Genomic DNA, 27,908 nt, shown 5'->3' on the forward strand with positions numbered 1-27,908 from the left:
TGTGACCCGGAGACAGCCAATCGCGTGGTTTGTTAGCGGGGTCGGAGGTGAAAGGATCGGATGCTGCGCTGGAGTGAGTGGCTGAGGTGAGTGCATGGTGAGGGGGTAGGTGCCGTGTTTTCATTGTGGAGAAGCGTGTGTGGTACCACAGCTTTACAGTCGGGTTGGTGCCTGCAGAGAGTATTGGTCGTGTGGGACCGTTCCAGAATTGCTTGTTGCCCGTTCCCCGCTATCGGTGAAGAGGGTGGATGAGCGGTTCTTTCATGGGCCCGGTCAAGCCACAGTCACTGAGACAGAAAAGGGCCCAAACCGCTGGTATCCCCTGTCAGGGCAACTAGACCGGGGGTACACTCACAGACTCGGGGCTAGCTGCTTAAAACTGAGATGGAGTGTAGTGAATGAATCGGGAAGTCTCTGCGCCGCAGGGCTCTGGGAGCTCGGTCACATTGAGTTGATTCAATACATGCAAAAGATTTCTGTAAAGTGAGGGGATCGAGGGAGTCACAAGAAACTGCTGGAATCGGGTGTAGCACAGAAAGCGTGGAGGATCTCGGCGGGTCAGGCAGCATCTTTGAATGGAAATGGACAGTCGACGTTGCGGGTCGCGACCCTCTATCTTTTAGTCCAAAATACCATTTGCCTTAAATAACGCAGAAAATGCTGGAAACACTCATTCAGATAGCATTTGTGAAAAGGGAGCTGAAGTTAATATTTTTAGCTAATGTCTGTCTTCCAGATCACCTGCTTCACATTGGCCTTTTGTTTACAAGGACATCTAAATCCCATTGAACGTTATTACACAGCTCGTCATTTAAAAAAAAACAATCTTTGTGTTTTGACATTTCCCTAATGACAACCCCTAGATGTAACATCTACAAATGAAGAAATGAGTTTTGTTCCTGTCAGTTAGATTGTCCATATCGATCATGAATAACTGGGACACAAACACCATTTCCCTGCAATACCCAACTAGTCATTACAATCCAATAAAGTTTGCTTCTACATTTTGCTTTCTGTGATGACCATCTCTCAGGAGTATATTGTGTCCAATTCCAGGTGCTCTAATATTGTTGATCAGCCTCCCATGTAGGACCTTAAAAAAAGGAATATGCAACATCTAATAATTTCCAATTAATCTATTTTAGAAGTCATATCCTTTAAGGACCTCAGTAGATAAATTTTCTATTCATAAATTCATGCTGTATGTTCAGTTCCATAATTCTTTATCAATAGTTTCTGTTATTACATTCTTTGTTTATGGATTCCAGTTTGTTCTCTGCTACCAACATTAGGCTTAGGAGTCTTTAGTTCCTTTGTTTTTCCTCTCCCAGTCTTAATTGGTGAAATCACAAAGTAGCTGCATCCCACAAGAAGAATTCCAGAATCTTTGGATTTTGGATAATAGGGAAAAGTACAGCTGTCAGAAGAATAATTTTACCTTTCTCCACATTGTATTCCATCTGTCTTACTGCTACTCTTTCATTCTTACTATCTATCTTCTTGAAACTCTTTGCATCCTTATCACCACTCACATTCCTGCTTTGTTTTGTGTCATCAACAAACTTGTTTGAAGAACTTTGCAGTACTTTGAGGCTGTGAAAAACTTGACATCAGGATACAGCTTTATAGGTTTCTTCATGAGCTGCATAATATAAAATCCAAGAGTTAATGAGGTCTTGATATGAAATAATTTTCCCTGCATGCAGTTCAATCTCCATTTATTAGTAGAATATTTAAACTTCAAATAGATTACAGTACAGATGGATGCTGTTGGATATAAGTAAATAGAACTATGAAGAAAACAATAAAAGTTGGACCTTTACCTCTTGGTAGTTGAAGAAAATAAATGTAAGGACAACTATTAACATATTTTGATAAAAAATTATCAGCACAAGTAGTTGAAAAAGCATGGGGTTACCTTACAGAGTTCCTGGCTAAGGCAAAAACTAAATCAGCAATGAAGATCAGCTTGAATAGTGAATAATGAGAACAAAGTGTTTAAATGTTGGTGCATCTCTTTGTGTAAATGCAAAAATGAAGTGGCTGCATCAACTGGCCTTTTTTCTAGTTTCTTTTTGATTCCTCTTAATGTTTTTAATATATCCTATATAATTTTGGGTTAGTCATATATTTTTGAAGCGCATAGGTATGTCCTACAAACAAACATGGAATAAATCACTGATTAGAAATATGAAATGAGAGATAAATATTGGCCAGTGATCTTGTAAACATCCCCTACCTGCTCCACTGATCTTTCTTAAATACAGCTTTGAGATCTAACAGGCAAAGGGAGTATTTGTTTTAAAGTCTAAGAGAAAGCCTTTCTGGTAATGCCATACTTCTGTTTTACAGTAAAGCTGCTGACCTACCCAAACACTTGGTTCAGTAGATTAATAGGGTGCCTACTGACTGATGATGTAGGTTTGCTTTGGATTTTCAGAGGTAGACACCAAATTAACTGAAACAAGGCAGCAAAAGTATGTTTTCCATTACATCTAACATTAAAAAAAAGTGAATAACAGAATCTCATGGTTTTACATCAAAACAATTTCTTAAATTCCTAAACAAGGAAATCTATAGATGCTGGAAATCCAAGCCATTTCTAACCCTAACTCATGGGTTAACTCATTCCTAATCCATCGAGATTTAGATTGGCTGAAGCTAGGCATTCAGCATGTTTTCACATCTTGTCCACCTTATTCATGCATATAATTACTGGCGCTGCAAACTTAATTTGCTTTCAGCAACAGACCTACCTTCGGATCCAGACTGTCTGCATCACATTAATTCTCATGCAAAGTACTTCTGTCCCAAATACATCACATTTGGTGGTTTTCCCACTATGGATTCATCTCTGTGGAACATGCACTATTTATATGTGTGGGAGCTGAACCTTAGCTTATCAGTTAAATTAGGAGAAGACACCAAAATGTAAATGTGCTGAAACTCAAAAAGCTACACATAATGAAACCTGAAATATGTATGCAAATATTAGCAGGACAGGTAGCATCTGTGGAGAATGAAAAATACATTTCAGATCAATGACTCTTCTTTAGAACTGGATAAAATGAGTAAAAATCATCTTCCTCAAAATCTCTGTGGATAAATATGTGCCTTGAAGAACATACTGGATCTCTCTCTGGCTATCCATCCCATAGGATGATGCTGGTACCTTTCAGTCAGTTAGTGGGGTTTAGGATACCCCACTCCTCAGAAAGGAACAGCATGTGCGTAAATGGATTTAGGTGAGTAGGGGGTTGCACAGGTCCAGACCCACCCTCTCGACAACCCCTCCCGGATCCAGTGGCATGGTGGGGTCCAAGACGGCTGGGGGAAGTTCTGTTGCAGTGAATGGCCAGGCCAAGCTTCGATGCAAGGGAGGCCCTTTCCACGCTTCACTGCACGTGTTTGCTAGATGGCCGTTGACCCTACGAGAGGGTTCATTCGCCCTTTGACAGGTCTTGTTTTTCATCCTGCAGGGTGTCTAACCACCCTCCTCAGCAGGCAAGCCTGGTGGGGGAGCCGGTTTAGTCGCTGACCACCCGACTATGCGACAGGTAGTACTGGGTTACATGGTACCAATAGCACTCAGACAAGTGACCTGACTGGATACTGGATATACCCAAAGCAAAAGCCATGGATGAACCAGGAGATTCATAATCTGCTGGGGGTTAGATCTGTGCTGTTCAAAATTGTTGATCCAGAACTATAAAGAAGTTCAGATCCGACCTGTGGAGGCCTATCTTAAGAGCAAAAAAACAATGCTGATTGCAGCTAGAGACAAATCAGATGCATGGCAGCTTTAGTGCAGTTTGCAGGCCATGACTTCCTACAAAGCAAAGCCTAACATTGTGAATGGCAGTGATGCTTTAGGCCCAAATGAGTTCAACACCTTTTATGCATGCTTTGAAAGGAAGAATGAGACTACGTCTTTGTGAATCCCTGTGGTCTCTGTCTTGGAGGCCGACATCAGAACATCTTTCAAGAGAGTGAACCCTCGCAAGGTGTCAGGCCCTGATGGTGTACCTGCTAGAGCTCTGAAAACCCGCGCCAACCAACTGGTGGGAGTGTTCAAGGACATCTTCAATCCCCCTCTGCTGCAATGGGAGGTTCCCAGCTGCTTTGAAAGGGTGAGATAGATCAGCTTGTTGAGCGGTGCCACGGCAATAACCTTGCATTCAACGTCATTAAGACCAAGGAATTGATTGTGGACTTAAGGGAGGGTAAGTTGAGGAAATACATACCAGTCCTCATCAAAGGAGCAGAAGTGAAGAGTGAGCAGTTTCAAGTTCCTAGGTGTCAGCATTTCTGAGAGATTATCGTGGGCTGAACATATTTGATGCAGTTACAAAGAAGGCATGACAGTGGCAATATTTCATTAGAGTTTGGGAGAATTAGTATGTCACCAAAGACACTTGCAAATTTCTACAGATGTACCGTGGAGCATATTCTAACTGGTTGCATCACCACCTGGGATGGAGGGGTCACTGCACAGGATCGGAAGGGCTGCAGGAAGTTGCAAACTCAGCCAGCTCCGTCATGGGTACAGTACTAGTCACCCCAGCGTCCAGGATACCTTCAAAAGGTGATGCCTCAAAAAGGTGTCATCCGCCATTAAGGAACCCCGTCACCCAGAATGTGTCCTCTTCTTGTTACTATCATTGAGGAGGAGGTACAGGAGCCTGAAGACACACACTCAACATTTCAGGAACAGTGAATCTATGCCTTCAGATTTCTAAATGGACGATGAATCTATGAACACCAGTATTTTTTTGTCAAAGTAAAACAAAGTTCAAAGTAAATTTATTATCGAAGTATATATATGTCACCATATATGAGCTTGAGATTCATTTTCTTGCAGTCACACTCAATAAATTCATAATAGAATCAATGAAAGATCTGCACCAACTTGGGCTTTCAGCCATTGTGTAAAAGACAACAAACTATCCAAATACAAAAAGAAAGAAAGAATAATAAATAAAGAATAAATATCGAGAACATGAGATGAATAGTCCTTGAAAGTGAGTCGACAGGTTGTGGGAACATTTCTGTGAGGGGGCAAGTGAAGTTGAGTGAAGTTACCCCTTTTGGTTCAAGAGGCTGATGATTGAGGGGTAATAATTGTTCTTGAACCTGGTGGTGTGAGTCCAAAGACTCGTGTACCACCTTCCCGATAGCAGCAGAGAGAAGAGAGCATGACCTGGGTGCTTGGCATCCCTGATGTCGGATGCTGCTTTCCTGCGACAGTGTGGGCTTTACCATGATGGACTGGGCTGTATCCACAATTATTTGTAGGATTTTATGTCCAAGGGCATTGGTGTTTCCACACCAAGCTGTGATTCAGCCAATCAATATACTTTCCACTACCCTTCTATAGAAGTTTGTCAGAGTTTTAGATGTCATGCCGAATCTTCACAAACTCTCAAGGAATTAGAGGTGCTGCCGTGCTTTTCTCGTAATCTCCTTTGAGTGCTGGGTCCAGGATACGTTCTCCAAAGTGATAACACTGAGGAATTTAAAGTTGCTGACCCTCTCCACCTCTGATCCTCTGATGAGGACTGGGTCTTGGACCTCGGGTTTCCTGCTAAAGTTAATAATCAGCTTCTTAGTCTTGCTGACATTGAGTAAGAGGTTGTTATGGCACCACTCAGCCAGATTTTCAATCTCCCTTTGTGCTGATTCATCACAATCTGTGACTTGGCCTATGACAGTGGTGCCCTCTCTTTTTGCGTTACTTATTTAATTTATTTTTTAGTATATACCCATTATAATATATAGTTTTTATTACTATGTATTGTAATGTACTACTGCCATACAACAAGTTTCACACCATATGCCAGTGATATTAAACTTGATTCTGATTCTGAGTGAAGTGTGTTTTCAGCTCCTCCCTGCACTGATTGAGTGGTGTGATGTGATATCTGCCTTTCTCTCTCCACAAGCACAGCTTGACCTGTGATTTCCAAAGCTTCCTGTTTTTCTTTTTAAAGACATTGTCCTTAGTGGAAAGCCATTGTCTAAAAGGCTAAAAAATGTATCACCAATCAATAATGCCTCAATACTGACACTATTTATCCAAAATAATAGGTCTTGGTCAGTGGTTGTACATATGGAGTTTTGAGAGGAATGCTTCAATTATTGGATATCACATCCTTAAAAAACTGAATTGCTTTCTTTAAGATCCAAAATACTGCTATACCCGAGTTGGGCAGGGCTTGTGAAGAGAAAAGGAAAGTTACTCATAGAACCTCAAAGCATGGAAGCCGGCTCTTCTGAGTACCATGTTCACGTTAACCACCAAGTACCCATATACAGGGCCTTGTAAAAGTATTCAACCCCTATCCTTTGTTCACATTAATGTGTATTACAACTAGGGATTTTGATCTACTTAGCTGAGAAATTTTATTTGTGAATTATGTGCTCCTTTTTTTTTCCACAGTAGAGCCCAAAAACGGGGGGAAATTGTAAAGCATGAAAAACTAAAAATTCAAAACCTGAAATGTCAGCAGTTCAAAAGAATATTCATCCCCCTTGTTCAATACTTAGTTAGTTGTACCACCTCTTGAAGCTATTACAGCCAGTAGTCTTTTTTGGATAAATATTCATTAGCTTTGCACAACATAACGGAGCAAGATTTGCCATTTCCTCCTTGCAAATTGTTTAAGCTGTGCCAGGTTAGTTGGGGAGAGGTGGTAGTCATCAATCTTGAGGTCTTGACAAAGATGCTCGATTGGTTTAAGGACTCTTGACTGGGCCATTCAAAGACATCAATTTTCTTCATTTGAAGCCATTTCATGTTTACTCTGGCAGTGTGCTTTGGGCCATTGTCCTGCTGAAAGATGATCTTCCTCCCTAGTTTAAGCTTTCTGACCGAGGCTAGCATGTTTTTATCCAGAACCTCTCTGTATTTAGCAGCATTCATCTTCCCATCAATCCTGACCAGATTTCCAGTCCCTGCTGTTGAAAAGCATCCCCACAGCATGATGCTACCTTCACCATACTTTACAGTAGGGAATGGGTTTAACTAGTATTGAGGTCAAGAAGTTCCACTTTAGTCTAATCTGACCACAAGACCTTCTTCCACATCTTTACATTATCTTGCATATGACGAGGGAAGGATATTCTATCTTTAGCCAGGGCTTCTTTGCCACTCTTCCATAAATAGCCTTTTTGTGCGAGGCCTTAGAGATTGTGGAGCCGTGAACTTCATCTCCGGTTATAGCCGCTGACTTCTGCAGCTCACTCTGACTGGTGGCGTCACAATAGTCTCTCTTAGGAGTGCCCACAACTAGGTTAAGAGGAGTGGCCTAACCTAGGCAGTGTGGCTGCGGTTTCATATTTTTTTCCCACTTTTTCATAAATGGACTGCACTGAGCCCTGAGGTAGGCTCAGTGCCTTTGAGATGGTCTTGTACCCTTCCCCAGATTTGTGCATCTCTATTATCATTTCCCTGACTTGTCTCAAGTGCTCTTTTGTCTCCATTTTGTTGGAAAATCTACCATACTGTTGGAACTCAGAGAGAGGGGGTATTTATTCTTATGAATTAATTGAAAACAGGTGATCCTCCAGTTTTCTACATTAAAAGATTGGGTGAGTGGGTAAGGTAATACAATAGCTTATAGCACCTAAGGAAAGTTAGCATAGTAATAACAAAGGAGGTGAATATTTTTTCAGCTTTACAATTTTTGTATTTTTAGTACATTGTTGATAGGTTTTGGAATTTTTATTTTGATTTGACGTGATGCACAGCGTTTTGTAGATTAGCTCAAAAAATCCTAAGTTTAGAAAATGAGACAGGGAATTGTGAGAATAGTTGTGGGGGCTGAATACTTTTTCAAGACACTATATACCAGCTTTTCTCAACCTTTTTGCCCTGTTGGAACCCTTGAAATAATTTTCAGGTCTCGGGGAATCCCTGCATATAAATGATTGATTATAGCTAAAAGTCATGGTACGCTAGAGTGATCAGTACATTGTATATATAATAGTTCAAAAATAATTGTCAATACTCTTGAATAGAGAATGAATTTGTAGCCAACCTTTCTTGAAAAAGAGAACAGATAGTTAAGCTTGGCTTACCTTTTTTGAAATTACTCTCTCTTTTATAAATTTTAAAAACTCATAAGGCAAGCATAATAAATTACTCAATTCTGGGTTGTTGGCGACCGAGATTGAGGTCGAATCGTTTTGACAGAGATGGCGCTCAATGCTCGGTGTCGGAGAGCTGATCAGAGCTCGAAGTTTTCGGATGACTCAGAGTCGGACTGTGGTTAGGTGTGGCAGGGAGAGTTTTTCTTCCTTCTCCCGTCTGCGTGAGTTGTGGAACATTTGAGAGACTTTGAACTTTTTACTGTGCTCATGGACTTCTTCATCAAGTTATGGTATTGTTGCACTGTTGTAACTATATGTTATAATTATGTGGTTTTGTTAGTTTTTTTCAGTCTTTGTCTGTCCTGTGTTTTGTGATATCACACTGGAAGAAATATTGTATCATTTCTTAATGCATGCATTACTAAATGACAACAAAAGAGGACTGCGTGTCTTCATAATCTAATTTGAGATAAGAACACATGGATTTAACCTTCAACTGAAATGAGGTGATTTCTAGCCTTGCTCTTGATGCTTGTTAAACAAGAAAAAGCTTGCTCACACGTGTAAGAAGTTGAAAACTGCAGCAAAATGTTCATTGCTTTCCTATGAATGGCAGGATACTCTTCTTTCACGGAAATTCAGAACTTGTCCAGAGGCAGGTCAGTAAATCTCATTTTGAGTGCATGATCAGAGTGCAGCTCACAAAGTTCTTCCTCTTCTCTCAAAGTAAAGTTCTCAGGCTGAGTAGAAGACTCAGAGAAAGGGTTCCTCACCCAGTCATACACTTGTGTTAAAATGGAGGGTAAATACTGTTCAGTTTTGTTCTGCAGTTCTTCCAGGTGGTTTTCAATAAGACTCGAGGCTTTCTGATATCCTTCTTCACTCTCAAGCCCAAGCAGCAGTAGAAACCTTTCAAGATGTCCTTTTACAACATGATTTTTCTAAATGTTATGTACCAGCAGCAATAGATATGAAATTGAGTCGGATTTTTATAAATAAACAATGAAATTTATTAATCTCTACTCAAAAACATAGAAAAGTAAACAAACAACTAATTTATACAGAAGTTAACAGTGTTGTGCATCTATAGTTATCAAACAATTGAACTTAGAGACAATTCTTAACAGATCTTACTCAAGCGCAGTCTTAAAGTGGTAGTTCAAAGAGTCCAAGTGATTTATGAAATAAATGAGAGGAGAGACTTCCCGAACCTGCGATGAAGAAAAGCGGAAACTGCTGACGCATATCCCAGCCAAGAAATGCCTTGTCCGAAGAAAACACAAAGAATAAGATTTGTCACAGTAATTGACCTTTCGCAGGAGGTGGTCAACACACAACGCCCAAGACCATGCAGGGGTTAACCAAAAGTGTGTGCCACAACGCCTGTATGGACCATACCAAATGTCAGTCACATTCAAGGCACACAGAACGCTGTTGATTTCTTGGGTTTATACGAAGCTGGTAAATTTCACTCTCGCTCTGTCTTTCCTCGATTATGTAACCACTGACTGTGACGCCCCAACAAAACAACTACGCAACAAATTGCAGTTTCGCCTTTTATACCAGTTGGAACATGCCATCACGTGACATCACATCACCCCTCTATCATGAGACAATTACATCATGCCCATCAGGAGATAATTACATTATGCTCACAGGACAGGTAACACAAAGATTCAGTTTCCTTTTAAATCCAGGAATCTTGGCGCTTGAAGTCAAAACATTTTCTCCAGGGCTTTGAAGAGACTTGTTCAACTGGTTCATGTGATGAAGAGTATCTGTTAAGTAGGCTAGTTTTTGTAGCCATTTGTCATCTTCAAAGCACTTAGCAAAATCTGGCCTACTATTTTCTCAAAAGTAATCCTGCAATTCACCTTTCAGCTCAAACACCCTGTTGGAACTCTTCCTCTGTTAAACTACTGGATTTCTGTCTGCAGCAGGAGATTAGTGTGCTCTTTGTCCAGGTTTTCACACAGTTTTTAAACATTCTCAAGTGAACTGGTCTTAAAACTACTACATATGTTACATCCTGAAATTTTTTACTGACTGTGACTTTATTTTCAAAAGCTTTAATCTGTTTGTTTTGAAATTCCAATAGTCATTTAAGATAATCAGCACTTTTACATGTCTTATGGCTGTGATTTGTAGTTAGGTGTCCTGTCAGTTTTGCTGGAGCCATTGCTACATTTGTAAGTTGTTTGCCACAGACTAGGCACAATGGAATAAGACAACTTGGATCACCAGCCCATGTAAAACATATGGATAAGTAGCTTTCATTTTAAAGATATAGTACCATCTGATTACTTTAGTCCCACTCACTGCTTTTGTCTCCAGGACCCAGAAGGCTGGTGAACTTCTGGGGCAACAGGAGGTGTTGGGTCTCTGTTGTGGTCCTGAGTCTTCCAACCACGGAGGATGGTCAGTCATTGGTGTATGTGCGCACCCAGCCTGGCGGCTCTCTGCCTCAGGATCACCCCCCTCCCCCATCCCCCAAGATTGAAGGCACCAGCAATGTACTTTCTCTGGCACAAGGCTCCCAGCAGACAGCATCAGCTACACCGCTTTGAGGAAACTGCCTCGCTTTTACTGAGAGCTGTTGAGGGTTTGGGTTTGTGCTTTGTGCTCTACCTGCAAGGGGGACTGGTCCCCATCCTATCACAGTGGGTGTCAAGAGGGCTTGGGCAAGTGGAGGGGATCTAGCTGCACCACCACCACCTGATGGGCCAGAAGTTCTCCCAAGACCCAGGCCTCGAGACACCATGCAGGAGAGGGTCCCACACAATGTGAGCCATCTTGCGGCAATGCCCACCATGCCCTTCTGTGACATTCCAAAATGTTCCATGTACAGGCTGCTCCTGCACACCTTTCACTTCCTTGCCTTTGTCTGCCAACCAGACTCGCCTTTGCGATCTGTTTTGCCTTCTGATGGGGAGCTTTTCCCTGTACATTAGGGACCTGGGGTGGAAGATGTTGCGTAGAGCAGTACCATGCAACAAGTTTTTAAGCAGGTTCACGGACGTCCTGTCCATTCGGTGGCCGGGCGGAGTCAGTTTACCATTCTTATAGGGAGTGTGGGATGTTGCAGCCCCTGTTTGCGTAACTGAAGGGGCTGCTGCTCAGGTTCTGTTCGGACATCAGCCCAGTGCTCCTCATATATGGGCACCCAGTATGGAAGGGGGTGGGTTGCAAGGAGGACCGACTGATGGGTTTGCTCCTGGGCCTGGCCAAGAAAGCCATTCTAAGTCTAGGCAGCAGAAAGTCTAGGGCTCTGCCAGGGCCGACTGCCTGCCCCTCTTCTGAGTATACATTCATGCTGGCTGTCCTTGGAGAGGGAGCATGTGGTCATAATGGGTACAGTGGGGGATTTCTGGGGGCGGTGGGGCCCCCCCGGGGAATTGACTTTTATAAACAGTAGTAATCATATTTTAATCTGAATTTGTTCACTGTCTTGTAAGTACTTAATGTTTGTACGTTGTGTATTTGTTGTGTAAAAAAACTTTTATGTATCTGCTCATACACTAGTACGGTGAATGACTCAGAAGATTGTAATTCCTCATGAATTGTCTGTAGGCCTAGGCCTAGAATCCTCCTCTTCAAAAATCGCCACACTGGACCGTCTTTAGAATGAAAATTTCTCTCCAATTTTCTATTTCACCGGTAGAGTTTGTTCACTCCCATAAGTCAGTCGGCAGCGCGCAAGGGGAAGTTGGGGGAGGTAATTCGGGAGGGAGAGGCTAACGTTACAGCCCTCACCAGTTATCAATGGCCTCCCCTATCTCACATTAAGAACTGAGAATGAACTTAAGCAAACAAACACGGTCCTACTGCACACTGCCATACTGGGCAGAGAGACCACTAACAAATTGTTAACGGGTCCACTCACTGCCCATCACTGCAAGTGCTAGCATCACGCATTGCACAAAGTTCAAAAAACGATGTTTATTTTTAAATCATGATCTCTCGTGGAGCCCTAGGGTTCCATGAAACCCTGGTTGAGAAACCCCGCAGCATACTAACTGTATTTTCTGCACACAACTCATAGGCTCCATGCCATGGTATATCAAGTGTTACCTAAACACCTAGATGTTGTGGAACTACCTGCCTGCTGCACTCCAACTTTGCATTGGTATAACAAAAAGTTAAGAGGTAGGGAAAAGGAGCAGAAAAGGTACAAATGAAAGAGAAGATCTAATGAGGCAGAAGGTGGGAGACATTACTTGTCAAAAGGGATGATGTCAGGCAACAGGAGATGGAAATAGGATGTAAAGAAATTTTTTTAAATGTCTAGGGGAGGTGCAAATGGAAATACTAGTGTCAAAATTACTTACCTTATTTCAGATTTCCAGCCACTGAAATTTTTTGCCTACAATTAACAATGAGCTCAGTGGGTCTGAATTGAAATTGTTGAACCAGTAAATACATAAGTGAATGGGGAGATGCTATTCCTCAAGCTTGCATTTAAATACATTATTTCTGTATTTGTGGTATAGGGAAGAGACATGGCCGAGAGACCAGAAGACCTGAATCTGCCAAATGCTGTCATTACCAGGATTATAAAAGAGGCGGTGAGCAGTAATACTTTGTCACTGTTCAGAGAAAGATCTGTAATGCTTTAACTTGGTAAAGCCAATGAACATTATTTCCTTATAATTGAACTATTACTGCTGTTCTAATGCAGCAAACATCTAATAGATGTACAACACAAAATAATCTGCAGATGCTGGGGTCAAAGCAACACTCACAACACGCTGGAGGAGCTCAGCAGGTCAGGCAGCATCCGTGGAAACGATCAGTCAACGTTTCGGGCCGGAACCCTTCGTCAGGACTGTAGAGGGAAGGGGCAGAGGCCCTATAAAGAAGGTGGGGGGAGGGTGGGAAGGAGAAGGCTGGTAGGCTCCAGGTGAAAAACCAGCAAGGGGAAAGATAAAGGGGTGGGGGAAGGGAGGCAGGGAGGTGATAGGCAGGAAAGGTGAAGAAAGAATAGGGGAAAACACAATGGGTAGTAGAAGGAGGCGGAACCAAGAGGGAGGAGGTAGGCAGCTGGGGGAGGGGGCAGAGTGACATAGGGATAGGAGAAGAGAGGGAGAGGGAATTACCAGAAGTTGGAGAATTCTATGTTCATACCAAGGGGCTGGAGACTACCTCGACGGTATATGAGGTGTTACTCCTCCAACCTGAGTTTGGCCTCATCATGGCAGTAGAGGAGGCCATGTATGGACATATCTGAATGGGAGTGGGAAGCAGAGCTGAAGTGGGTGGCTACTGGGATATCCTGTCTGTTGTGGTGGACGGAGCGGAGGTGCTCGACGAAGCGGTCCCCCAATCTGCGTCAGGTTTCACCGACGTAGCAGAGGCCGCACCGGATGCAATAAATGACCCCAACAGACTCACAAGTGAAGTGTTGCCTCACCTGGAAGGACTGTTTGGGGCCCTGAATGGTGGCAAGAAAGGAGGTGTAGGGACAGGTGTAGCACTTACGCTTACAGGGTAAGTGCCAGGTGGGAGATCCATGGGGAGGGATGTGTGGACCAGGGAGTCGCACAGAGACCAATCCCTGCGGAAGGCGGAGAGGGGTGGAGAGGGAAAGACGTGCTTAGTGGTGGGGTCCTGTTGAAGGTGGTGGAAGTTGCAGAGGATAATGTACTGGATCCGGAGGCCAGTGGAGTGGTAGGTGAGGACAAGGGGAACTCTGTCCCTGTTGTGGTGGCGGGAGGATGGGGTGAGAGCCGATGTGCGGGAAATGGAGGAGGTGCGGGTGAGGGCGTCATTGATGACTGCAGAAGAGAAACCACGATCCTTAAAGAAAGAGGACATTTGAGATGTCCTGGAACAGAAAACCTCATCCTTGGAGTAGATGTACAAGTTATTTTTATACTATGTTGGTACATATTTTTAGTGTGTATTTGTTTAAAAACAAGTAAAATACTTTTTTGTCATGATTCTTATGTTGTGAAAATGTTAAGCTGCAATTAGACAATGTGGTAATAAGAAATATTAAAACTTATTTGTGACATGAAAAAGAACTAGTCACTTATGGAATGTTTATTGGCTTCATGATCAAACAGAAGTTTGACTATTTCTACAAACTGCAAAGCACGATGCAGTCTGATACATCAAAGAGCTTACTGCGAATTTTGCTGCCATTGCACTTAGTCTGAGGTGTATTTGGAACTGATGATCAGGGGTCAGCCATTCCTATTTTGTCATCATCCAGTCTGGCTCTTTAAATTTATTTTAAATTAATGCAGCAAAGCATCTATAGATATGAAAGTTTATTTTCGGTTGCAACGCAGTAAAGGTAGGATTTCAGTAAAGAAACAGCTTTAAAATATTTCATTGTGGAGGAAAGCCATGCAAATATTGCAATGTTACCAATTTTTAAAAATATACATCACTTTTTTTTATTCCACGGAAAAACGGCATTGTCATTGTAAAACAAAAACATTATGGATATGGAAATAATGTTTAAATGTCAATAGAGAAATTGGAAGTAATGGACAAAGACTTCATGATTTCAAATGCACCCAGCACCTAACTTGCCCTGGTGACTCCAGTTTGTAAATCTGTGAAGTACACAAGGAGTGGATATGAATATATTTGGTTCACTGCTTTCATATGTATCATAAATTCAGATTTATGCTCTAATGGAAGTGATTGTCAGTGTTGTAATGTGAACGGGAGAAGTACTGCAGCTACTGGATACTGAAGTGTTTTATTCAACAAAATGAGACCCTCTCGGAGGAAGAAGCCTGTTTGACTCAATATTACATGACATTTTGCATGCTAAACATCAAAGAAAGCAGGAGAATTCTATAATTACAATGTATCTGCAATATTTTGAATTACATATAGTTTTCACACCTCCTCCTTCGCACCCACACGTTCCAGGCACCCAAAATGAATGTTAATCAGCATTGTCTGGTTTTCAATTTACTGGTGTCCACAACTCCAGGAAACTATTGTCCAGTGCTACATTTTAAATTTAATCTACGATCCATGTTCAGGTCTAAAGGTTTGTTGCTGAAGTTAATATTTGCTATATACTGTAATTCCAGAATACGCCCTAGCAGTCAGGTCAGTAGGGCTCCAGAGTTTGTGTGTAAATATTTGAATTACACAATTTAAGAATTTATGGAAAGTGATTGAACCCATTTGGATTTTTATGTTTACTGACTTTCTGTATAATTAATATAGTTCCTTAGATATTTGTGTGATGTAGTAAGTGGGAAACATCCAGTTCCTTGAGTCTTGGACAAGATGAAAAAGAAAGTGAATGGCTCTAGTAACGGAAACAATACTTTGAGAATTGTTTGCAGTTAGCAGTGATCATAAGCAGAGCATTGTGCAGCCAGGTTGGATAATCACCGAGAGGAACCTTGTTATACTGTATTTCCATATGTTATTAAATAAGAGATTAGTTAATGGAGCAGGATAATATGTAATTAGTGAAAACTTTGTGTGCCCCGTATTTAAAACAAAATTACATTCCTAGCAATCAAATAACAGCTGATGAAGATGGTTATTACATACTGGTTATCTGGCTTTTTTGATGTCTTTCTAACTATGGTGTTGAATTGATTCTATTTCTCTCTGTTCTAGAAACATGTGATTGTATTAATCTCATCAAAGTTGCTGGAGAACGCAGCAGGCCCGGCAGCGTCTATTGGAAGAGGTACAGTTGACGTTTCGGGCCGAGACCCTTCGTCAGGACTAACAAAGGGTCTCGGCCCGAAACGTCGACTGTACCTCTTCCAATAGATGCTGCCGGGCCTGCTGCGTTCACCAGCAACTTTGATGTGTGTTGCTTGAATTTCCAGCGTCTGCAGAATTCCTCATGATTGTATTAATCTGTTTTCTTCTCTTTAGCTCCCAGATGGAGTGAATGTATCAAAAGAAGCCCGCAGTGCAATATCCCGAGCAGCTAGTGTTTTTGTTCTCTATGCAACTTCCTGGTAAGAAACACCACTTAGCAGCAAAGCCTATTGCCTTGAAGCTCTGTAACTCTACTATGTAATTTCCTTCAGTTCAAGAATTACTAAAATGACAGTCTTAATCTGTTGTGTTCTGAATTTTGTGCTCACGGAAATGAAAGAAGCTTTTGCACCTTCATTAATCCCTTGGTTCTGGAGAGCTTTCGAGGCTTCATTAAATCTTGGTAAACTTCCCGAATCTTTCAATAGAGCGTCAATCTCTTTAATATTAAAGAAGGATAAACATCCTGCTCAATGTGCATCTTATAGACCAATATCTTTACTAAATGTTGACTCTAAAATTTTTTCTAAGTTATTAGCGAACAGATTAGAAAAAGTACTTCCTTTTATTATTTCGGAAGACCAAACGGGTTTTATTAAAGGTCGTTACTCTTTTTATAACATTTGCACACTGTTAAATATTGTTTATACCCCCTCACAAAATGTTCCTGAGTGTGTTATCTCTTTAGATGCTGAGAAAGCTTTTGGTAGAGTAGAATGGCCTTATTTATTTAAGATGCTTGAAATGTTTAATTTTACACAGTGACAAAATTGGCAAACTGTTGGCTAATCAACTGAAGTCTAATTATGCTAAATCTCAAATTAATCAGATTTATAACCAAAATGACCGACTGATACTTGACCATGTGGGGATTAATCAAACTTTCTGTGATTTTTATTCTTCCTTATATCAATCAGAGTCTCCTCGAGATTCTAAATATATGAATGATTTTTTAGATAATCTAGACTTCCCTGAGATTTCACAGGATATGTCTTCTATGTTAGATACTCCCATTACCACGGATGAGATTAAGAATGTTATTTTCTCTATGAATTTGGGGAAAGGTCCTGGCCCTGATGGGTTTACCGTAGAATTTTATAAATGTTTCGCACCTTCATTAATCCCTTGGCTCTGTAGGGTTTTTGAGGCTTCATTAAAACTTGGTAAACTTCCTGAATCTTTCAATAGAGCGTCAATCTCTCTAATATTAAAGAAGGATAAAGATCTTGCTCAATGTGCATCTTATAGACCAATATCTTTATTAAATGTTGATTCTAAAGTTTTTTCTAAGTTATTAGCAAATAGATTAGAAAAAGTACTTCCTTTTATTATTTCGGAAGACCAAAGGGGTTTTATTAAAGGTCGTTACTCTTTTTATAACATTCGCACACTGTTAAATATTGTTTATACCCCTCACAAAATGTTCCTGAGTGTGTTATCTCTTTAGATGCTGAGAAAGCTTTTGATAGAGTAGAATGGCCTTATTTATTTAAGATGCTTGAAATGTTTAATTTTAGCTCGAAATTTATATCCTGGATTAAATTGTTATATCATTCTCCCGTGGCCTCGGTCCGTACTAGCTCTCTAAGCTCACCTTTTTTCCCTCTTTTTTGAGGTACTCGACAAGGTTGTCCTCTTAGTCCTTTATTATTTGATATTGCATTATAACCTCTTGCAATTGCCATTCGAGAATCTCCAAATATTACTGGGATAACTCGGGGCTTAAAGTCCCATAAAATATCACTCTATGCTGATGACTTACTTTTATATATTTCTAATCCTCAAAAATCCATCCCTGCTGTTTTAGAGTTATTAGCACAATTTAGTCTCTTTTCAGGTTATAAATTAAATCTTAGTAAGAGTGAACTTTTCCCGATTAATAAACAACTTCCCTTATATCATAACTTTCTGTTTAAATTGATTAATAATTATTTTTCATATCTTGGGATTAAAATTACTTGTAAACACAAAGATTTATTTAAGATTAACTTTTTACCCTGAATTGACCATATTATTCAACTTTCATCTAAATGGTTTCCTTTATATTTAACTTTGATTGGTCGTATTAATGCAGTTAAGATGTTTTTTCTGCCAAAATTTCTATATATATTTCAGGCATTACCGATTTTTGTTCCAAAATCTTTTTTTGATAAAGTTGACTCAAAAATTTCTTCATTTATTTGGCAAAATAAAAACCTGAGACTGGGTAAAATACATTTACAGAAAACTAAGAGAGATGGAGGTTTAGCATTACCTAACTTTAGATTCTATTATTGGGCAATCAATATTCGACATATGAAATTTTGGTTACTTGACCAGGATATACTATCCATTCCTAAATGGGTAGCATTGGAATTACAATCTGTTCAGGGCTATGCACTTGGCTCTATTTTAGGTTCCTCTCTTCCTTTTGATTTGAAACGCCTTAAACAGGTGTCTAACCCGATAGTTAAATATACCTTACGTATTTGGTTTCCAATTCAGAAAATTTTTTGATCTTAACCAATTTGGGCTAGCGATTCCTATTTTAGGTAACATATTTTTTCCTCCCTCTTTTACGGATTGTGCTTTTCAAATTTGGAAGACTAAGGGTATTTCACGGTTTTTGGATTTATTTTTAGATGGTTCCCTTATGTCTTTTGAACAATTATCTAATAAATATAATTTATCAAGAATACATTTTTTTAGATATCTACAAGTTAGAAATTTCCTAAGTACTATACTTTCTTCCTTTCCAATGCTTTCTCCTACATACATTTTAGATACTATAATTAACCTTAATCCATGTCAGAAAGGTGCATCGGCTATTATTTATAATATTATTACGAAACTTAGGAAATCCATTTGATAAGATTAGGTCAAATTGGGAACAAGAATTAGGATCTATTATTTCCGTGGATGACTGGGGGCAGATTTTACAATTAGTCAATACTTCCTCTATCTGTGTTAAACATTACCTAATTCAATTTAAAGTTGTTCATAGAGCACATATGTCCAAAGATAAATTAGCTTGCTTTTATTCTCATATTAATCCTTTTTGTGATAGATGTCTGGGGCAGATAGCTTCTTTAACTCATATGTTTTGGTCTTGTCCTACACTGGAAACTTTTTGGAGAGACATTTTTAATATTATCTCCAAGGTATTGAATATAGATATCTCTCCTCACCCTATTACTGCTATCTTTGGACTACCAAAAATCTCCAGTAATCTTTCTCCTTCAGCCCGTAGAATGATTGCATTTCTTACTTTAATGGCGAAAAGATGTATCTTACAACATTGGAAAGAGCTTAATGCTCCAACTACCTTTTTTTGGTTTTCTCAGACGATATTATGCTTGAATTTGGAGAAAATTAGAAGCAATCTTTATGACTCATTTAAATTTGAACAGACCTGGAGATCTTTTATTCAATATTTTCATTTAATGTAATATATACCCTTGGTTTTTTTTACTGTTTTTAATGGAGGTCGGGATTGAGGACGTGATTTTAAGTTTTTTAACTCTGTTTGGTTTCAAGTTAGCCCATTGCTTTGCTTTGCTTTTAGTTAGTTGCACGGTGGGTTTTTTTGGGGGGGGGGGGTTTCCCTTTTCTTTATTGATATATATAAAAATTAGTATACTATTATGTTACCTTGGTATGTTATGTTTAAATTACATTGTATTTTTTTTGTATTAATATCTCCTGTAATTTTATTATATTCTAACAGTGTATTAGTGCCTATATGGCTTACCTTTTTGTATACTTATTCAATAAAAAGATTTAAAAAGAAAGAAAGAAATGTTTAATTTTAGCTCGAAATTTATATCCTGGATCAAACTGTTATATCATTCTCCCGTGGCCTCGGTCCGTACTAGCTCTCTAAGCTCACCTTTTTTCCCTCTTTTTCGAGGTACTCGACAAGGTTGTCCTCTTAGTCCTTTATTATTTGATATTGCATTATAACCTCTTGCAATTGCCATTCGAGAATCTCCAAATATTACTGGGATAACTCGGGGCTTAAAGTCCCATAAAATATCACTCTATGCTGATGACTTACTTTTATATATTTCTAATCCTCAAAAATCCATCCCTGCTGTTTTAGAGTTATTAGCACAATTTAGTCTCTTTTCAGGTTATAAATTAAATCTTAGTAAGAGTGAACTTTTCCCGATTAATAAACAACTTCCCTTATATCATAACTTTCCGTTTAAATTGATTAATAATTATTTTTCATATCTTGGGATTAAAATTACTTGTAAACACAAAGATTTATTTAAGATTAACTTTTTACCCTGAATTGACCATATTATTCAACTTTCATCTAAATGGTTTCCTTTATATTTAACTTTGATTGGTCGTATTAATGCAGTTAAGATGTTTTTTCTGCCAAAATTTCTATATATATTTCAGGCATTACCAATTTTTGTTCCAAAATCTTTTTTTGATAAAGTTGACTCAAAAATTTCTTCATTTATTTGGCAAAATAAAAACCTGAGACCGGGTAAAATACATTTACAGAAAGCTAAGAGAGATGGAGGTTTAGCATTACCTAACTTTAGATTCTATTATTGGGCAATCAATATTCAACATATGAAATTTTGGTTACTTGACCAGGATATACTATCCATTCCTAAATGGGTAGTATTGGAATTACAATCTGTTCAGGGCTATACACTTGGCTCTATTTTAGGTTCCTCTCTTCCTTTTGATTTGAAACGCCTTAAACAGGTATCTAACCCGATAGTTAAATATACCTTACATATTTGGTTCCAATTTAGAAAATTTTTCGATCTTAACCAATTTGGGCTAGCGATTCCTATGTTAGGTAATATATTTTTTCCTCCCTCTTTTACGGATCGTGCCTTTCAAATTTGGAAGACTAAGGGTATTTCACGGTTTTTGGATTTATTTTTAGATGGTTCCCTTATGTCTTTTGAACAATTATCTAATAAATATAATTTATCAAGAATACATTTTTTTAGATATCTACAAGTTAGAAATTTCCTAAGTACTATACTTTTTTCTTTTCCAATGCTTCCTCCTACATACATTTTAGATACTATAATTAACCTTAATCCATGTCAGAAAGGTGCATCGGCTATGATTTATAATATTATTATGAAACTTAGGAAAACTCCATTTGATAAGATTAGGGTAGATTGGGAACAGGAATTGGGGTCTATCATTTCCGTGGATGACTGGGGGCAGATTTTACAATTAGTCAATACTTCCTCTATCTGTGCTAAACATTCCCTAATTCAATTTAAAGTTGTTCATAGAGCACATATGTCCAAAGATAAATTAGCTTGCTTTTATTCTCATATTAATCCTTTTTGTGATAGATGTCCGGGGCAGATAGCTTCTTTAACTCATATGTTTTGGTCTTGTCCTACTCTGGAAACTTTTTGGAGAGACATTTTTAATATTATCTCCAAGGTATTGAATATAGATATCTCTCCTCACCCTATTACTGCTATCTTTGGACTACCTAAAATTTCCAGTAATCTTTCTCCTTCAGCCCGTAGAATGATTGCATTTCTTACTTTAATGGCGAAAAGATGTATCTTACAACATTGGAAAGAGCTTAACGCTCCAACCACCTTTTTTTGGTTTTCTCAGACGATACTATGCTTGAATTTGGAGAAAATTAGAAGCGATCTTTATGATTCCTCACTTAAATTTGAACAGACCTGGAGATCTTTTATTCAATATTTTCATTTAATGTAATTTTTTTCCTTCTCTTTTTTGATCCATATTTATATACCCTTGTTTTTTTTTTTAACTGTTTTTAATGGAGGTCGTGTTTGAGGACGTGATTTTAAGTTCTTTAACTCTACCTGTTTCCAAGTTAGCCCATTGCTTCGCTTTGCTTTTAGTTTAGTTGCACGGTGGGTTTTTTTGGGGTTTTTTTTCCGTTTCTCTATTGATATATATATATAAATTAGTATACTATTATGTTACCTTAGTATGTTATGTTTAAATTACATTGTTTGTATCACTTTTTTTCTGTATTAGTATTTCCTGTAATTTTATTATATTCTAACAGTGTATTAGTGCCTATATGGCTTACCCTTTTGTATACTTATTCAATAAAAAGATTTAAAAAGAAAGGAAATGAAAGAAGCCAAGAAAGGGAATTTGCATTATTATGCTTTTCGTGATCTCAAGGCATCCAAACCACTATCAACGTCAAAAACTCACGGTTGAGAAAGATTACAGTATTAAACCTCTTTGACTTGAGTCTTCCTGTTTAGTCTTGCTCAGTGAGTAATTTTGTCATGGTAGAGCTGGACTTTCTAGAAATTATATAGAGATTACTTGGACATTTCACATAAAATCCAACAATTAGACAGATTTCATGCCTTTCTTTGAAATTAATTCTAAACAAGGTTTTAATTCTAGAGAGCCTGCTGTGCAATCTTCTTATCCAATCCTCTATAGTTTCTTTGGTGTAAATGCATTTTATTTCATTGATTTCTATTCATTTCACTTGGGCATAATCATCTGTACATGACCAATTTACTAGTACTTTGTTTTACTCGCTTATCTCTTAAAACTCTAACCATTGACTGGCTTGTGTTTTTGAACTGGTGCTGCCAGACATTCAGACGCATAATCAAAACAGAAAGTGATGGAACTGTTCAACAGGCCTAACAACATTTGTGAGGAGAGAAACAGAATCTGTGTTTCAGTTCAGTGACCTTTCATGAAGCCATTATTTACTTGGAGGATTAAAGTACAAGCATCTATTGTACAATTTTTTTTAAAGTTAAATTTCTTCAATCCTTACTAAAGAATCTTCTTGCAAAGTTGAGAGCTGTCTCCATATTAGTGTGTTGCTGTAGGGCGTATTAAAATAATGCATGTCTTCACAGTGCAAATAATTTTGCAATGAAGAGCAAGAGGAAAACACTGAGTGCCTCTGATGTGCTTGCAGCGATGGAAGAGATGGAGTTTGATCGCTTCATTACTCCACTGAAAGATGCATTGGAAGGTGAGAAGTTGTGACATACTGATCAGACTATTTAACTTATTAAGTTGCATTAGTTTTTGATACAAAGCCAAAGACAAGATCATTCTATATGTGTAAGTCTAAATACAGATTTGTCACATCTTAAACATTGACTGGCATGTGTTTTTGAACTGGTTCTGCCAGACATTCAGACGCATAATCAAAACAGAAAGTGATGGAACTGTTCAACAGGCCTAACAACATTTGTGAGAATAGTTGAGAATAGTGAGAATTTTTCCTGACACGAAAAAAATGGTTGAAGTGAATTGGGAGTTTACATTGTTTAGTCATTTAGAAATGCTAAATCTAGTACCCCTACAATCATGTTTGTTTGCCTCTCAATCCAAGTTTGAACACTTCTTTATTTGATAGCCCACATTTTCACTAGTTTTGTGTACTTGATGGGTAGCACAGTAGCATAGCAGTTAGTGCAATTCTTTACAGCTCCAGCAACCACTGATTGGGGTTTGATTTCCACCCCTGTCTATAAGGAGCTTGTATGTTCTCCCACAACCACATAGATTCCCCTCTGGGTGCTCTGGTTTCGTCCCATTTTCCAAAAACATATGGTTAGGATTAGTGAGTTGTGGGTGTGATAAATGTTGGCGCCAAAAGTATAGCAGCAATCCTCGGACTGCTGTTTGTTGACATAGGAGGTGCATTTCACTCTGCTTTGATATGTATATAACGAATAGAGTTAATCTTTTTTTTAATGATTAGAGTGTAACAATGTGTTATTTCAGGTACTCAGATCAAAATGGGGTGCCATGGTAGCACCCAATGGTTAGTGGTTAGGGCAACACTATTACAGCTCAGGGCATTCAGAGCTTGGAGTTCAATTCTGGCGTCCTCTGTAAGGAATCACATGGGATTCCTCCAGGTGCTCTGGTTCTATCCCACAGTCCAAAAACATATCAGTTTGTAGGTTGGTTAGTAATTTGAGTAGACTGTTGGGCCAGAAAGGTTCGTTCTGCTAATTGCTTGTCATTTCAGAAACTCAATTGTGATGTGGGGAGGAAATCTCGTCACTGATTGGTTGCATGGTGAACTTTGTGCATTATGGTCTGGAATTTAGCCTGCATTGGCTTATAAATAGGATCAAGATCTACATGTTTGTTTGCAGAAAACCACACTTCTGGGAATTCTCTTGCATGTTGCCTTGGAGATTGAGAAGGGCAGAAATTCGACTGGACATCTCATGATGTCTCCTCGTATGGTGACGAAATATTTACATGTTAATTGCCAAGATCAGAGAACAACTCAACCCAACCAGGTTTTCACACCTATAAAACAAAATGTCTGGATATAGAGTTTATCTAACCTGCTGCTTGTGTGGATTTATAAAACAATGTCTAAACACTAATGGCCTTGGAAGATGTGGAAGCAAAATGGGAAAATTAGAGCAGTGCCTACAGATTAAACCTCATAATCTTGAGCCTAAGCCCATGCTCAAATATGCATCTTGCATCATTGTGATTTTTTTTTTGAGCCAACACCAGATATAGTTTTCCAAGGCATTAAAACATACAGCTGTGAGAATAAATTTTGGAAGGAAGACTATTTCCAGTAAGTTGTTAGAAAAGTCATTAAGTATAAGTGATAGAAATCAAATGCCTTTTGTTGTTACATGGAATGTTTTTAAGAGTTTCCCAAATGTCCTTTTCCTGCTGTATATGACTGCATTTTCTTTAAACATGTTTTCTTTGTCTTATCGACTCTTACAATTACTGAAAACATTCTGGATAATTTCTGTTGCTCCACGTCAGCTTTGTAGTTAACTTGCATTTTATGTAATTCTTCTGTCCTGTTTCTAATTCATTTTTTTATACTTGTACTATACACAATTAATTGCTTTCCTTCTTCACTGAGGCTTGAGTGATCCAATTTTTGTGAATTGCTGATACCTGGCCAAAGTTTTCTGATGAAGGGCACAAGAGACTGCAGATGTTGGAATCAAGAGCAACAAACAATCTAATGGAGGAACTCAGCAGGCTGAGCATCATTTGTGAAGGGTTGGGAGAGAATTTGCATCAGGACGTGGTTTCAACCCACAACATTGAGTTCTTCCCACATGCACGGGGGCTGTCTGAACACTTAGATCCTCCAACAGATTTTGTTTCCAAAGGTTGCTGGTAATTGAAATCTAAAGTGATCCTTTTCCTCTCCCCACAGCTTACAAGCGAGAGCAGAGAGGAAAGAAAGAAGCTTCAGAACAGAAGAAGAAGGACAAGAAGCCTGAGAATGAGGAACATGACAAGAGTAAAGAAGATGAGAATGAGGAAGATACAGAAGAGTTAAAAATGGTGGAAGATGATGAGCAAAAAGAAGTTGAAAATGAGGAAGAGGATGTTGAAAACTGAGGGACTTGCTAATGACTACATGTGACTGAAATAGGAATGACATATTTGGGAATTAGCAGTGATCAAAAGCATTATTGCGATGCATTCCTACAGCTCTGTTTAAGGGCTTTATATATTTGGTTGGTACCACTAAGGAAGAGTTAGTGGGTCAACTTTCTCTGATTTTGTACAGTTGGATGAAATTGAAATCTTTTCTATTTAGTTAATCATTTGAGTTTTTTTTTAAAACAATGTTTGAACAATGCATTCTGAAGTATACCTTTTTTTGCACTCTTAATTGTTAATAAAATAGTAATAGGAACCTGGAATTGACTATACTAATTTACAAGGTGGCACCTATATACAGTAATTATTGGTTTATATATGGTGGGTCAATTGTCATTGTAATGTTTGTGTGTATAATTACATGGGAGCTATTGGAAGATTATTTGTGGTTGCTGATTATTAGCCAAGTTACATTAATTGGTCAACAAATCCCAGCCTGCTTCTGCAACTGTTCACTATACAATTGGTGGTAAAGGCTGATATTGTGCAGTACATAGACCACAAGATATCCTGCACCCTGTGCCAGAAAGCACTCACACAAAATGCTGGAGGAACTCAGCAAGCCAGACAGCATCTATGGAAAAGAGTAAATAGTCGACATTTTGGGCCATGACTCTTCATCAAGAGTGGAAAAGAAGGGGAGAAATTAGTAATAAGGTGGGGGGGACGGGAGGAAGAAGTGCAAGGTGGCAGTTGATAGGTGAAACCAGAAGAAGGGGAGGGGTGAAGTAACGAGCTGGGAAGTTGATTGATGAATGAGATAAAGGGCTGGAGAAGAGAATCTGATAAAAGACAGAAGACCGTGGAAGAAAGGGAAGGGGGAGAAGCACCAGAGGGAGGTGATGGGCAGGCAAGGAGATGGAGGTGAGCAAGGGAAACAGGAATGGGGAATGAAGAGAGGGGTGCAATTACTGGAAGTTTCTTTTCAACAAGAATTCAGTGAAACCCTCTCACTGCTCCCCGCCCCCACCAGTGACATCTGCTGCCCACTGGCTTCTACCTTCCAGTAAATGCACCCCCCCCCATTCCTGTTTCTCAGGAGCTCATTCCCACCCCCACCCCCCACCTTTCTTCCATGGTCTTCTGACCTATCAGAGTCCCCTTTATCTCTTTCACCAAACAACTTCCCAGCCCTTTGCTTCACCCATCACTTGCCACCTTGTACTCCTTCCTTCTCCACTTCCCTTCCAGTTCTGATGAAGGGTCTTGTCTGAAACCTTGACTGTTTAAATAATTCTATCCATGGATGCTGCCTGACCTGCTGAGTTCCTCCAGCATTTCGTGCACGTTGCTTTGGATTTCCAGCCTAACATTTTCTAATACCAGAAAGAACTGCAAGGTTCCTCGAGGGCATTCCAGCAGTGGCAGCTTTGAGGTTCAATGATGTAGTGGATGATACTCCAAGTAGCAGAACAACTTACATTGTGAATTGGATCATCTGCCAAGTGCATTGCAGCTACTAAACAAGGGATAATGTAAAAGGCCACAGAATCAATAGTGCAAACCCTGCCATAATTTTTTTTAAAAAATGACTGCTGCCTTGAGTACTGTGTACAGACATTCAGAGTGGAATCCATCATAGCTATAACTCATCTGAGTGAATAGCATTATCGGTTGATACTGGGAAGCCTGGAATCTTGAAGTTGTGCACTCATTTAGCCCAGGGTTGTCTTGCAAAGGAGAATGAAACATATTTTAGAGTCTAAAACTCTGATACAACAGTACATCAACTGATATATTGTAGATATTTGGGTGACATTATGGCACAAATTGTAGAGGTGCTACCTCACAGCTGCAGAGGCTCCAGTTCAGTTTGGCCTGCAGAGCTGCCATGTGGATTTTGCAGTTTTTGCCTGTGACTATGTATTTTCTCTAGGTACTCTAGTTTCCACCTACATTACAAAGCTATTCAGTTGGCCAAAGCTGTAATTGGTCACTGTAAATCGTACCTAGTTTGGGTAGGGAGTTGATAGGAATGTGAGGAACAAAGGGTTACAAGAAAAAGTAGTGGGTAATAAGAGCAACACATGCTAAATACTGGAGGAACTCAGCAGGCCAGGCAACATCTATGGAAAAGAGTACAGTAGACATTTTGGGCTGAAACCCTTCAGCAGAACATCGACTGTACTCATTTCCATAGATGCTGCCTGGCCTGCTGAGTTCCTCCAGCATTTTGTGTGTGTTGCTATGATTTCCAGCATCTGCAGATTTTCTCATTTATTAGTGGGGAATAAGATTACTTTGTGTGCTGATTCGATGAGCTGAAAAAGGCAAAAAGGATAAAATCTCTGACCTAAACAGACAATGCAAGACTCACAACACGCTGGAGGAACTCAGCAGGTCGGGCAGCATCCGTGGAAATGATCGGTCAATGTTTTGGGCCGGAACCTTTCACTTTGACCCCAGCATCTGCAGAGTATTTTGTGTGTGCAGACAATGCAAGAATCTGACATTATCTTAACATCCACTTCTGGCCCTTTCTATTGACAAAGCTGTGCAGCCTCCCAACCACCACTGCCACTCCGTATCAGTAAATCTGAGTGCCTCCTGTAGACTTGCAACTATTCTTCAATCTTTGCTACCTGAAGCCAGACCACACTCTCCCATTCTAGTGTTCAGCTCAGTTTCCCATTGTCAAATCCTATGTACAGTGGATTCCCCAGTTAAGG

General features: G+C 39.4%; 1 protein-coding gene across 1 annotated transcript; it reads left to right on the plus strand.

Annotated features, from left to right (window-relative positions):
* The first annotated feature begins 7 nt into the window (after window positions 1–7).
* Window positions 8–27,285, plus strand: pole3 (polymerase (DNA directed), epsilon 3 (p17 subunit)). The gene is made up of 5 exons (XM_072240054.1): window positions 8–86; window positions 12,582–12,656; window positions 15,958–16,043; window positions 22,698–22,816; window positions 25,007–27,285. Exons 2-5 carry the CDS (start codon window positions 12,591–12,593, stop codon window positions 25,192–25,194), a joined length of 459 nt encoding a protein of 152 aa, XP_072096155.1. The 5' UTR covers window positions 8–86; window positions 12,582–12,590; the 3' UTR covers window positions 25,195–27,285.
* The last annotated feature ends 623 nt before the right edge of the window (window positions 27,286–27,908 follow it).

This window comes from Mobula birostris, chromosome 22 (genome assembly GCF_030028105.1).
Source record: "Mobula birostris isolate sMobBir1 chromosome 22, sMobBir1.hap1, whole genome shotgun sequence".
NCBI classification, from domain to species: Eukaryota; Metazoa; Chordata; class Chondrichthyes; order Myliobatiformes; family Myliobatidae; genus Mobula; species Mobula birostris.

Coding starts and splice junctions, on each gene's coding strand:
- pole3 (XM_072240054.1), top strand. CDS start 12,591: ATGGCCGAGAGACCAGAAGACCTGAATCTGCCAAATGCTGTCATTACC. Junction 16,044..22,697: donor GTTCTCTATGCAACTTCCTG/GTAAGAAACACC, acceptor ATGTCTTCACAG/TGCAAATAATTTTGCAATGA. Junction 22,817..25,006: donor ACTGAAAGATGCATTGGAAG/GTGAGAAGTTGT, acceptor CTCTCCCCACAG/CTTACAAGCGAGAGCAGAGA.